The following is a 13,404-nucleotide window of genomic DNA, read 5'->3' on the forward strand; positions in this document are numbered from 1 at the left end:
ACAATACTTGGTTAGAGAGGAAGTAGCGCTTACATATTCTGTCGAAATTTGTTGCAAGTTTTATTTCAAGAGGTAAGTCGTTCCACAGCTTAGCACCGTAAAATTCAATTAGCCTTTCACCGTACACATTGAAGCATACAGGTAGATTAAGATTGCCTTTACTTGCATGTCGAGTGTTTAGAAATTGGAAAATGAAGACGTTACGATGCAGAGCTGTGCTAGTGTTTATTATCTTGTTTACTAGGCAAAAGATCTTGTGGTTCCACGTAGTATTAAACGACTCTCAGTACTCTCAAAGTACTCTCAAAGCGAGTACTTCGGGAATGATGCACTGGGTAAAAAGTAATGATATGCACAGCCCGCTTGGCACCACCGAGAAGATATTGTCAAAATAAGTGGCATGAAACCGTATCATTAATCACCAACTCCTAAATTTATCAAAATGAATTGTTTTCTCATTCAAATTTGCTTTTTCGATTGCCCGATAACTAGGAAAATTCTGCAGACCCGTCCTGTGTAAGAAAAATCGATCGGCGACTGTACTTATTTGCATAAAAGGTTGAATTTCAATACCATAAAATTTCATTATAATGAAGCAAATTCCCAATTTTACCGACTTCATTATATTGAGATTGAACTATTATCAGACTAGTCACTTCATTTTTGCTTGTTGCTATCATTGTGCACTGGTCAAGCCAAGGTTTGCATCTGCAATCTCTGCTGTGAATGGCTGACCTGTCTTATTTTTAACATTATTCGCCCGCTCGTGGAGCCTCTCATTAATTCAACGACCTGATTGTTCCACGTAAAAGCATTTGTGCGACAGTGGTATGCGGTAGACTATACTTTCATTACATGCTACGTTTGTGGTGCTACATACGTGGTGCTACATACGGCAGAAGACTAGGGGGAGCGATGAAATTAGGAAGTTCGCGGGCACTAGTTGGAATCTGTTGGCGCAGGACAGGGGTAATTAGAGGTCGCAGGAAGAGGCCTTCGTCCTGCAGTGGACATAAAAGATGATGATGATGATAATGATGATGATGTGCAATGTTGCATACAATGTAATGAAGACATAGTCTACACGCCATTGTTTTGCAAGTGCTTTAACGTAGAACAATCAGGTCGTTGCATTAATGACGGACTGCACGAGCGTGCGAATAATGTTAAAAGTAAGACAGGTGGCTGGTTAGCCATCCGCTGCAGAAATTGCAGATGCAAACCTAGGCTCGACCAGTGCACAATAATAGCAAGAAGCAAAAATGAAATGACTCGTTTAATAATAGAAGCACATAATATGTTTAAATTAGAAGATGGGTGCATCAGTGAGGCATCAACTAGACTGAGCAAAAGAGTTAGTTTTTTTTAGTGGATGCACACATGTGAAAATATTTCTTGGGACATGCGCTGTGTCGTTGTAAGTGTATAAAATGGTCACAATCTTCCTGGAATAAAATTTTGTACCTCGTGTGTCCCATCATTCTTTCTTGTGTCCTTTATGCGCCACACTGTACGTCCATACTTCTGGTGCTACACCAACTAGCCCAGCCATGCGTCTCGTTGAGCCTGTTCATTCCTTGCTTCAGACTGTCATCTGTCAGTGCCTCTGTTTTGTGGCAGGAGCTGTGTCAAACAAACTGGAAGAATGTGTGAACGTCAGAATTAGAGAGCATTAAAATTAAAATGGAAAACAAGGACTGATTTTTAGACCTTGTCCTACACTATGCAAAGCCTGAATGCAAGCCCGTAGCATGCTAAGCTTCCAATGTTGCGTTCGGATCAATCATTGCCTGGTACACAGTTTTGGCACGGTGTTGCCCATGGACACTGGCATGTCTGGTGCTGTCAAAAGGGGTCGACAGTATCGCTGGTTTGGAAAGGCTCCATGTGGTGCGTATGTGCAGCCAGCAGGCTTCTATCTTTTGTGGCACACAACCACCAAGGAGGCATCACAGGCACTGCTAGCAGCTTTGTTAAAGAAGCAGGGAAGTAATGCTGTACTTTCTTCCACTGCGCAGGTGCATCAGCCACAGCCTACGGAGGGTGTTCATTGCAGCCAGCAATATCGTTTGAAAGATCTTGGAAAGCTATGCTCCGCGTTATACAATGCAACAAATGTTCTAAACTGGACTTTTCGCAAGTGAGGTGCAGTTCATGTGCCACCCAGATGGCAACTGTGTCTCAAATCTGCTAACTGATTAAGCTCTCATGCTTGTCTTTGTTCTTTGCATTGAAGGCGTTCTTGGCTACTTAGTATATCAGCTTCATTCAACTCACCACCAAAACAAAATATGGCTGATCCGCCCGCTGATCATCGGCAATGCACGACGTTGCAGGTGAAAAGAAAGCGCACTGCTGTACATTTGGAAACGAAGGGCTTCTAACCGATTAGGCGACCTTCGCGAATGTGCTTGCATCGGATAGCAACATTGATGACCCCGACGGCAGCACTGACGCAATAGGCCAGGCTGCCTCAACATTGTCCCCGCGGGAGGTCCTGTGGATGATTCAGTCCCTCACGGGCTTGTTTTTGTGAGGGCCCTTCTGCTTCACTACGTGGAGTACCTGGATGCCTTGGAGAAGGATGTCGGCAAGCTTAGAGTAAAGCAAGCAAGGCTGACGGACATGCGGTTTTCTTAGGCAAGCCATTGGGAAGTACGGGGCGAGATGCTTGTGGCGATCTCGTCCCAGCGTTTCTTCTGGATTTCTCAAGCTGAGATGCTGCCACGGCAACTTTCTCGCATTCTTTAAAAGGCGTCTTTTGGGGCGACCAAAGCGATACCTCAGCGAAGCTCGTGTGTCACTGGCCGCCCGTGACTCCTCTTTGCAGTTATAGCAGTGCCATTCTTGAACGCCAACAGCCGCAGCTCGCTAACAACACGCAATCGCAGCGTGCAGGAACCACAGTTAAACGAGTCAACACAGTCGGAAGCTGAATGGAGGAAGGTGGTGGGGAGAACTGGCCTCCCTGCTATTATAGTTTTCTCCGAACAGCTATGCCATCCCCCATTTTGATTTCTTTTTTCATGCAACCTGGTTATAATAGTTATCGGTTATAACAATTGAATTTTTGTGGCACTTGAATATTGTTATAAGTGAGTTCGATTCTACAGCGTACCTCACTCGTATCAAGTCATTAGTGGCATCTGTGATCTTTCTGCCTTCCTTGTGGTTGTGCCCTTGTGCTACACAATCTCAATAAATAAGTACCAACTAGCCCAACATGACCTTCTGCAATCTGTCTTGCTTATCTCAAAATTTGTTTCGAGTTTTTAAGGCTTTGAGTTGATTTACTGTAGCCATAATGGACTCCTGCAGGCAGAGACCGAGGTGAGACCACCGCCATCGTGCTGGGGACCCGAGGCCTCGGACTCCTCGTCCTCTTCCCCCAGGGGAGGCAAGCGCAAGGTTTGTTTGTGGCAGCTCCAATCAATCTGCGGCATCCCTCTGATGATCATATGATCAGTACGGATGAGCAACATGCATGTGAATTATCGTAACTGATCTTGTGGTAGTGAAACGTACCACTTGCAATCAGCTGCCCTCCAATGTCGCATAATTGCATGATTTGGGCCAAACCATCCTGTTACACATCAAAGAACTGCAATTTGCCAACCACACAAGCTGTATTTCGCCACTGCAGTGAAACCGCATTAAACCATAGTTGGCCGGAGCTCGGAAAAAGTGTGTACTAAACAATAGTACTGTTTAACTGAAATAGCATGAGATCACCCACTTATCTGTCAAAAACGGAACTCAGAGAGAGTGCGATGAAAGGGGAAAAAAACATGCACTATTTATTCACTTCGTGCAACAAAAGTGTTATTTTCGTTCGATGTCACGGCGGCCTAGCAATGACAACAGCAGCCTCAAACTTACTGAAGCTGCGAGCCAGCTTTTCAGCCAGCCCCCTCTTCTCGGCAAACACTCGCATGGCAGATTCCTCATTGGCGTTACGTATTCTCCGTGCACGCGCACGGTAGCACTGCAGAAGTCGTGGGGCGCCTTTTTCATTGCGAGGTGTTGTTCTCGTCACGACGATTTCATTCATGAGGCTAACTTAACGCGCAGCTTCTACCACTGTCGGGCCTGAATGTCCCGTGCTGTCACTTTCCGTGTTGTCCTCATCACTGTCGCTAGTCGATACTTTGGCAACAACAGAGGCAACGATGACGAAAGGTCGAACCTCGTAGCCGACATCCCTTCGCGGTCACATCAGCACTGCCGAGCAACTCCTTCACATTCCAAAATCCACACACCGTAGTCAACAGCAGATCCCTGACGCATGCCAGCGGCGCCTTCTTCATGTCACATTTGATAGCACGAACAATGTCTAATGTTTCTTCTATGCTGAGCACCCGGTGTCTTTTTTATCCGAGCTTGCTCGGCATGACGCCAGTCCTCGCTTGCACGACGCCACAACGCTCTCTGGCACTCCGCTAAAATTGTGTTGATGTTGATGTGGCTTTATGCGCAAACGCACAGGGCGCTTGGAGGCCGTTGTGCCGATCTCTGAGGCTTGTTGTTCTGCCGGGCCGCCCGATGAAGACGATGCACCGGCGCGTTTGCGCAACGAAGAGTGGAACCACAACATGTTAACCAATATGTACGCGATAAGCTGGTACGGTTTATGCTGACATAAAACACATTATGTTCAATGGCCGCTGAGTCGGGGATTTGACTTTACTACTTTTAAAACGAAACTACTGTATAAGCAGGTACGGTTTAACAAGGTTTTACTTTAGTACATGCTCCGCTTGTGTTCTACCCATAGTTTACTCATTCAGACTCGGACCAACCCATGAGTCTTGGGGAGCCCCGCAGAGTAGAGTGTGAGTCCAAGTGAGCCGGACTGAGTAAAATATTATTTATGAGTGAGTCGGAATTAGTTCCACTCATTTTGCCAACCTATGATTCCACTTAATCCGTTGTTGTCGAGTAGCTTAACTGATGCCACATTCTATGTGCTAGTTAGCACTGGTGCACATAATTTTGTATTGCTGTTCAAGGCAGCTAAAGGTAGCGGAAGGTTTCAGGCTATTTGGTACCTCATTGAACAGTTTGTAGAGGAGGGTTCTCTCAAGCCACCTTGACACGTAAGGCTAAGGCTTGACTCTACCAACTCCCTGTTGCTCACCTTGCACGGCCGGGCTTCGGCGGTACCAGGATAAGCAGATACGCGACAACACACTGTTGAATAACAAGTGCATCAACGTTTTATAGATAGTGGTAATGTTTCTGTGATATTATCTTAGAAATCTTAAATTTATATGTCAACAACTTTATTTGCAAATTTCTCCTCCTTTTGGGCTTGTCCCAAGCCTGAACAACTTGCAAAATGTGACAGAAGTCTTGTTCGAAGCACTGTGCATTCCAAAATGAATGGTTGAGGGCATGAAATTCTTAGAAATATTTATTTACAACATGATTTCTTTTAGTTCTTATGTGTTATGAGGTGGCTTACAGCAGGCACCTAGACTGGTAAAAACTAGTTAAATCATACTGCGAATTGACGCTCCGATAAGACAAAGCAGATAGTTTGTTTTCCTGAGCTTTTACCAGCCGGCAGGAAACAGAAGACTGGCAGATGATCACTGATACCTAAAGTCAGCAGACCAGCAGTAGCTTCCTGGCAGAACATATTTGCGATACAAACATCAAGTAACGTTGCACTATCTGCCGTGATCCTCATCGATAAGTTGATAAGGTTTTCAAATGCGTATAATTTGATTATATTTTTGAATTCCCTTGTGCTTATGTTGTTTCCAAGCATAATAATATTCAGATCACCAGTAATTAGGAACATAGCACCACTATTAAATAATTTACGAGATTTTCTGCAAAATTAAGAAAATGTCTCTTGCTACCGTAGGGCAGCCTCTAGATAACACAGGAGTACCCGCATTTTGTACGAATAACAAGGCATTCTAGGTTTTCATTCATGACGGTATATTCACGTAATACTTCATACTGGATACACCTTTTGACATACATAGCAAGACCACCGCCATGACTACAGTTTGTTATTAGTCCTTCATACGTATACCCATCAAACTATGGTGGACTATCCCGTTCTGTGAACCACGTTTCTAAAAAACATAGAATGTCAAATTTGCATTTCATGTTCTCAAGTGCTCTTGCGCTTTTTCCCGCTTATTTCTCATACTTCGTGCATTCAGGTGAAACACGGATATCCATCTTTTATAAGTTATATCGCCATAATATGCATTAAAAGAGCCATCCTATGGTCACTGCAGCGCAGTGACCATAGGACTTGAGGAGGGAACGGGAGAAACTGGTACGTAGGAAACCGATCAGTCTGTTAGCGGTAAGAGGTAAAATAGAGGAATTCCGGATCAAGCTACAGAACAGGTATTCGGCCTTAACTCAGGAAGAGGACCTTAGTATTGAAGATATGAACGACAATCTTATGGGCTTCATTAAGGGGGGACGTGGCTCTTGCATCGCGAAAAATAGCCAAAAAATCAATTTTTTGAAAATCATATTTTCAGTTTCTATAACCCTTCTTCTATCTGATACCCAAATATCATCGCTGTAAACCACTTCGAAGTTCTCTGAAAAAAATTGTTTTATCAGCCAAGGTGGCGAAAAATCTTGCGGAAATCAAGAAAGAACAGCGTTTTTCAAGCCACAATATCTCCGGAACAGGACGACCGAGCGCCGCCATCTTGGTCTCATTGGAAAGCACTTTTCTCCGTCTTCAAATCTGCCACTTCAGCTATCTCCTCCATACAGAAACAAGCGCACAAAAAGCAAATGATTGAAGGTCGTGCCGGAGTCTACGATTGGCCGTGCCCGCCACGTGACTCCAGCGTGGTTCGCCATTGCTCCGGCGCTCGCGTCATCTGCTTGGTTCTTTGCACCTCGCGAGTCTGGACCTCTCCACTTGCTGTAATCTCGATGGGTCAAAATGGGGGCTACGCAGACATTGCAGTAGCATGGCCGATCCCTACACTTGTGGACGTTTCAAACTCGCGGCTAAGCATTCCGAGCATCAGCAACGCGTGACCAAGATTCACGCACGGAATCCTCAGACATGCGGCTAAGCCTTTCAGCACTCGGTGTTTCGGAATTTGTGACGAAGCACATCGCGCATGCAGTCCTCGGGCACACGGCTAAACATATTGCGCATAGGGAGTCTCCGACTCGGCGATCATGCACATCGCGCGCGGACCTCTCGGACCCTCACCTAAGCATTTTGTGCATCGGCGCCTCCGACTGCGTGAATAAGTGCATTGAGTGTCGACTCCTCGAGCCCGCAACCAGGCATTCTGCGCGTTCACTCTATTGTCACGATAGCTTGTAGCAATATCTGACATACCGCCCTTTCATAAAGAGAACCTCATCTTGAGCTCTGTTCACTAGGCCAATTGGGCTGGCACAGACACCTGGCTGCAGAAGTGATTGAGGCCCAAACTGCACACAAGTTTCGCTGTTTGTATCCGGGACACCAAAAAAAATATATCGTTTCGACAGAGCCAGTTTTCTGCATCATTGCATTTTTCTTTCAGAATTTTTACTTGAGAAGACAGGTGTTCAAGCTCGGAACTAGTAGGGGCAGAAGCGTACGGCATTTGAGCTCGTTGGTTCATGATTATGAGCAGAAAACAGCACCAAGTGACAGAACGAAGGAACACGCGGTAGTAGTACAAGCATGCAGTAGTAGAACAAAAGTAGTCGTGTGTCCTTTTCTGTCGTGTAGCGCTGTTTTGTGCTCATAGCAGGGGCAGTGGATGCAGTAGGTGAGTAGTATGCATGATTTACTCCGTGACAAGTGTGGAGGCGAACGCAAACAAGCCATCCACTCAAATGATTGCATCAACACGAGAAGAGAAACCACTAACCAGGATTTCAATGTTAGATTGAGTGCACAAGAGAGCTGGGGTTTAACTACCAGCAAAAGGAGCAGATATGAAACAGCGTAAGAAGTCTGTTAGAATGAACATAACTCATAGAGCAAACTTTAGCAACAATCAAGCAATGGTAGAATGGTAATATAAACTATGGAACAAGCAGAATACATTAGGCTCTTTGGAGACTGGATCGTGAATTTGTTGCAAATATTGTTTTAATCATTAGCACTACCCAGTTAGTGTTAAGATTGCAAGATTTAAAAAGAAATAGCCAAACCTTTCTCCAGTATGAACATGCAAAGATTACTCTGCATACTTGCGTGTTGCTCCAAAAAATTTTGCTTTTCACATATGCCAAGCACATGAAGTTGCAATTTGAAATTTGTTTTGGTCAACTCATAATCGACAAAAAACAGTTTATTCGCAATGCTGAGTCTGATACATCTGTCACATGTCGCATCTGCACATCAACAGAAAACTTTAAGACGAAAAGATGGCCAGTAACAGAGGTGAAATGGACTGCATTATATCAGGCGGATGAATTCAATACAGTTTGCAAACAATAAAGAACTGACAAGGTGACAGACAGCAATCCTTATTTGGCTACCAGCTGGAAAGACTAACTGCAACAAAAGTAAAGGTGGTACAGTAAAAATGCATAAACACATACGTGCTTGAAAAGTGCTAATGGTTAAAACAATAGTTGCAACAAATTCACGATCCAGTCACCAAAGAGCATAGTGTATTCTGCTCTCTCCAAAATTCCTGTGACATGACACGGTCCTTGAGGAACACCCCTTATTTCCCTAGGTGAGCCTGTCCGAGTACCGGCAGCGGATGCGAGACACTGCCCGGGCCCCCGCCGCTGCCGCAGTGCCCCCTGCCCGAATGGTGGCCAACAAGAGCCCGGACCACAAGCAGCACGGTTCGCTCGGCCGGCCACAAGACGTCCCCTGCGGTGCACCCGATGCCAGAGCCTTGGACGACGACGAGGCCTGGCCCCAGCGGGAGCGGCTGAGCCAGCGGCTGCGCCGGGAGTTTGGGCTGCTCGACGACGATTCCGACACGGAGAGGGGCACCACCCCATCAGGTGAGGGGCACGCCAGTGCCTCCTGCAAGATGGAGGAAAGTACTTGAAAGTGAGAGGTGGATGACGATTTGGCCTTTCGTGCAGCTCCTATAGTGCCTTTATTCTGTCAGACTTGTCATCTTGTACCTCTGTCACATGGCACGTGTGATGTTATTCACAGTAAATCACATTCATGCCGAGTGTCACTGCGGTCTTGCCTTCCCTGTCTACACTACACAGGTATGCACAATGGCATTCGCAATGGATGGTGATGTTTATCAGCACCTCGCCCACGCAGGCAGTCGATGTGTGTACTTTCGGGTTGCCCTTCACCCTGTGGGTTGGTCCTCCCACACTCGGCGATGCACGTGCCTCGTCCAGTGCACTTTTCGCTTCTCATTCCCCACCAATCAAGCTGCAGGGTTGGCCTGTGTGGTGGGTGGACAAGGCGGCACCAGTTTGAAAACAATATGCAGCAAAGGGAAAAAAGATAGGTGAGCGTTTCTGAACATGGCCGACAAGAGTGGTATCACGGCCTACGGGCCGGCGAAGAAGAGAGCCAACCAGCCCTAAACCAACAAAGGATCCCCTTTATTTTCTGACACCCAATTATATTCATGGGGACAACAGCACCACAAGTGTTCACAGGGTTTGCAGGCGGGGTATCGAAACCAAAACTAAGGACATAACATATTCCCACCCTCCCTCTTAAATCTATCAGTGGTTTAGTTAGCTGTTAGTGGGTTAGTACTGGAAGGTGCTTTGTACATTAACGACTCGCGCTAAATAAATAAATAAATTTATTTATTTATTTATTTACATACACTGCAGCCCAATATAGGGCCATAGCAGAGGGGGAACAGTATGCATTGCTATACATTACACATTAAAAATAGATTTTTTTGGATTACTCGCGTCACACCAGCGTCACTTCATTGAAGAATCGTGCTGAACTGCAAGTTTTATCATGTCGCTGTAAGATCGCTCGCTCATCACTTCTTCATAAGATTTACCATCACGCATCAATTCGCGAGGACTTCTTTAGGCCACCTCGGCCATCTTTCCCTTCCGTGATCATCCTTTTAAATTAAATCGAACGCTTCACGTGTCGCACACTAACTTATGCTACATTGTTCATACCGCGCGCAATAACCAAGTGGAATAGCTTGCCATCAGACATCGCAACCGTTGCCAACGTTAATGAATTTCAGAAACTTCCAATCATGAATAAAAGTGTATAAACCTTTCATGTTTCATGTCCCCCACCCTTTTTTTACACTACCAACGGTGTTAAAAAATGATCTTGGCTTCTGTGTAACATACATATTTTTATGGTTATTGTTCCTGTTTTTATTGCGGTGATTTTCCCTTTCCTTTTAAGTTCACGTGTTGTGTTGTTTTCTGATTTGTTATACATTAATGGCACGTGTGCTTTTTATGAATCAGATTAGCCTCCATTTTTGTGTGCTTTGGATTCGTATTTTTTTTTACATGTCTGATTATTATTAATACTATGGCAATCTTATTAGCCTTGTATTACTTTTTTGTTATTATAGTTTAACAGTTCCCATCTTTGTTTCGACTTATTACTCACTTGTTACATCTGTATGTGTTACTGCCCCCCCCCCCATGTAATACCCTCCTGCGAGAGGGCCTTTAGCGGTATTCTGAATAAATAAAATAATTACACAAAAATATGAATGATCAAAAAGAAGCACTTTACATGTTAGTGAAGTGCTTACCAGTGGTAGCTATAAAATCTTTTAGTGATAGTGAACGAATGTTACTGGGTAGAGAATTCCAAAGCTATATTGTACATGGAAAAGAACTGTACTTGAATGCGTTCGTACGGGCAAAAATAGGTGTTATGTTCAAGGCGTGAGAGCTATGGGTACAACTTTCGTTAGTAAATGTGATATAGTTAGTCAGAAAGACCAGAGGTGGAGTTATTGATTGCATATAAAAGCTTTAAGGCTTCAGTATGGTAACATAAAAATAATGGCTCAATGTTCAAAGATTGTTGAGCCTGTGTTGGTGAGAGACTGGCTGTAATTCTGGCAAATGAAATGTATAGATTTTTGTTTAACGTTTTTGAGCGAGCTTATTCACATTGTTTGTAGGGGAACCAAACGACAAAAGTATATTCTGCAACAGGGCGAATTGACGTTTTATATTGTCACGTACGAGTTTGTGCTGCTATAGACAAAAGGACGGGAGGTGAAGAGGAAGTTGAAGTGTCTCGACAATCAGTAGGTGGTGTTACCCTGGCCACTGAGCTACAACCTTGTAACTGTATATATTGTAAATACCGTATTTACTCGCATATTGATAGCACATTTTTGTCAAAAAAATTTACGCAAATTCAGAGGTGCAATCATTACGCGGGTTAAATTTCCCACGAAAAGAAACATTTTCTTTTTTCATCCCGCATTTGCTGCGGGATGACAAGCAGGCAGCTGCCGCTGTCAGTGTAAGACACGAAAACAAAAATGGTGGCCAGCGCAGCAAGCCAAATGCACCAAACGCGATTATTTTTCTTCTCGTGAGTACATTACACGCATTGACACAGTTTCTTCCGCATCAGCAATGAATAATATTGTTAATATCGGCAAGTTTGCGACAATAACGTTACCATGTCCACTTTGAGGGAACAGAAACAGAGATGGGCGCACTTAGCTGCCAGTGACATAGAAACACATGGCGGGCATGCTGCGGAAACTGTGACATTTGTTTTCACTGCTATCCTAATACGGCATGTTTCTGCTAAGGGTGAGCGAATATCTTAGCTGCATTACAAGCGTTGGCGTGTGAATAGGGTACACTTCTAATGTATCAGTGTAAACGTGGCCACTATCGTTGCCGATTGTGATTTATTGCGTGCCCATGAGTGCAGACGAAAAGAATCAAAAGGCACCCTTTATGTTGTTGTTGTTGACCAAAACCATTATGAAGCCTACAAATAATAAAGCCGCGGCAAGTTTGGTTGTACCTTTTTCTCTCTTTTTTTTTTTTTCCATTTAAGGGCGGCAAGTGATGAAAGGAATGAAATGGGGCATCTGCTTAAGGATGTTAAGTGTGTGCACACTGCTTGGTATGTCTTCAAGAGTCGTTCGCCTAGCATTCGACAGATGGTAAGCGTGATTATATTAGCTAGACTTGGCACACGACATATCACTGCGACAAGTTCGGGGTGCGATCATTACACGGGAAAGAAAAAAAAATCGAATTTTGACGACAAAATTCAGGGGTGCGATCATTATGCAAGTAAATACGGTACATATATTTTCTTCCCTATAACATTTTGGTGGAGTTGCTGGGTACTCTTGCCACAAGCCGGCACTGGATGTTCGCAACGGGCGTCACATCGGTTCCGCTGTTGTGGCTACTCAAGCTGCCTCCGCCACTGACCCTGCCTCCACCAATCAGACACCAGCAAAAGTAGTGCTTACCCAGCTACGTCACCCGGGAATCTTCATCGGCACTGGCAAGGTCAACGTCGAAGACTGGCTGACGTCATATGAACGCATCGGTAAGCACAACAAGTGGGATGCCACACTTTTGCTGGCCAATGTGATCTTTTACTTGGGAGGAACCACGAAGGTATGGTTCGAGATGCATGAAGCCGACATTAGAAGCTGGACTCCTGCAAGGAAAAGCTACATGATCTTTTCGGAAGACCTGTGAGACGTCAAATGGAGGCCAAGCAAGAGCTAGCGTCTCATGCCCAGACATCAGCCAAATCGTACGTCTCTTATATTCAAGACGTTCTGGCTCTCTGCCGTAAAGCGCATGCGGACATGCTGGAGGTCGATAAGGTTGCACACATCTTGAAGGGCATCGTGGACAATGCGTTCAACGTCCTGCTTTGCAGGAACTGCGCAATGGATGAGTCCATCATTAAGGAATGCCGGAATTTTGAGCAGGCGAGGAGCAAGCATATCATACAACGCTTGGACCGTCTTCCGAATACGGCTGCCATTTCCTCCTGCAACGACCCTCCAGCGTCCTATCCGCCTACAACGCCAAGCTTGACACAGGTCATCCGTCGCGAACTTGAGGCTATGGCTCCAAGTTCTCACTGCTCCAATACGCATGACAACATGACCATCTCGCTCATTCAAGCTGTTGTCCGCCAAGAAATTGCAAACATGGACATCCACTCTGCCGTCCGCCCACGTCCCAGCCCTACTGCTCCTGTCATTGCCTCTGCTGCACTTCGACACTCGTTCTCGAATCGATATTGGAACCCCTCTGAGTGACGAACACCGGATGACAGGCCAATTTGCTTTGCTCGCTCCCGGGTTGGTCATATTTCCCACCACTGCTGGAGTAGCCGTTCGTACTCCTCGCCTCGACGATATGTTGATCACCGCTTCGACCGAGACCTTTGGCCTCTGTCGCCCCCCTCTGAACCATACCATGCTGGCCTTCCCTCTTGGGGCACACCACTAGCCGCTCGCC

General features: G+C 45.3%; 1 protein-coding gene across 7 annotated transcripts in view; it reads left to right on the plus strand.

Moving 5' to 3' along the window:
• LOC142558600 (uncharacterized) overlaps positions 1 to 13,404 on the plus strand; it is a 473,120-nt gene that overhangs the window by 426,665 nt on the left and 33,051 nt on the right. For 6 of the 7 annotated variants that reach the window (XM_075670754.1, XM_075670751.1, XM_075670758.1 and 3 more), the window contains 2 exons: positions 3,319 to 3,408; positions 8,685 to 8,964. In XM_075670754.1, coding sequence (XP_075526869.1) covers positions 3,319 to 3,408; positions 8,685 to 8,964 — 370 coding nt within the window. The remainder of the gene's footprint in view (positions 1 to 3,318; positions 3,409 to 8,684; positions 8,965 to 13,404) is intronic. The other variant, XM_075670756.1, reaches the window with a different exon arrangement.

Source organism: Dermacentor variabilis, chromosome 9 (genome assembly GCF_050947875.1).
Source record: "Dermacentor variabilis isolate Ectoservices chromosome 9, ASM5094787v1, whole genome shotgun sequence".
Lineage (NCBI taxonomy): Eukaryota > Metazoa > Arthropoda > Arachnida > Ixodida > Ixodidae > Dermacentor > Dermacentor variabilis.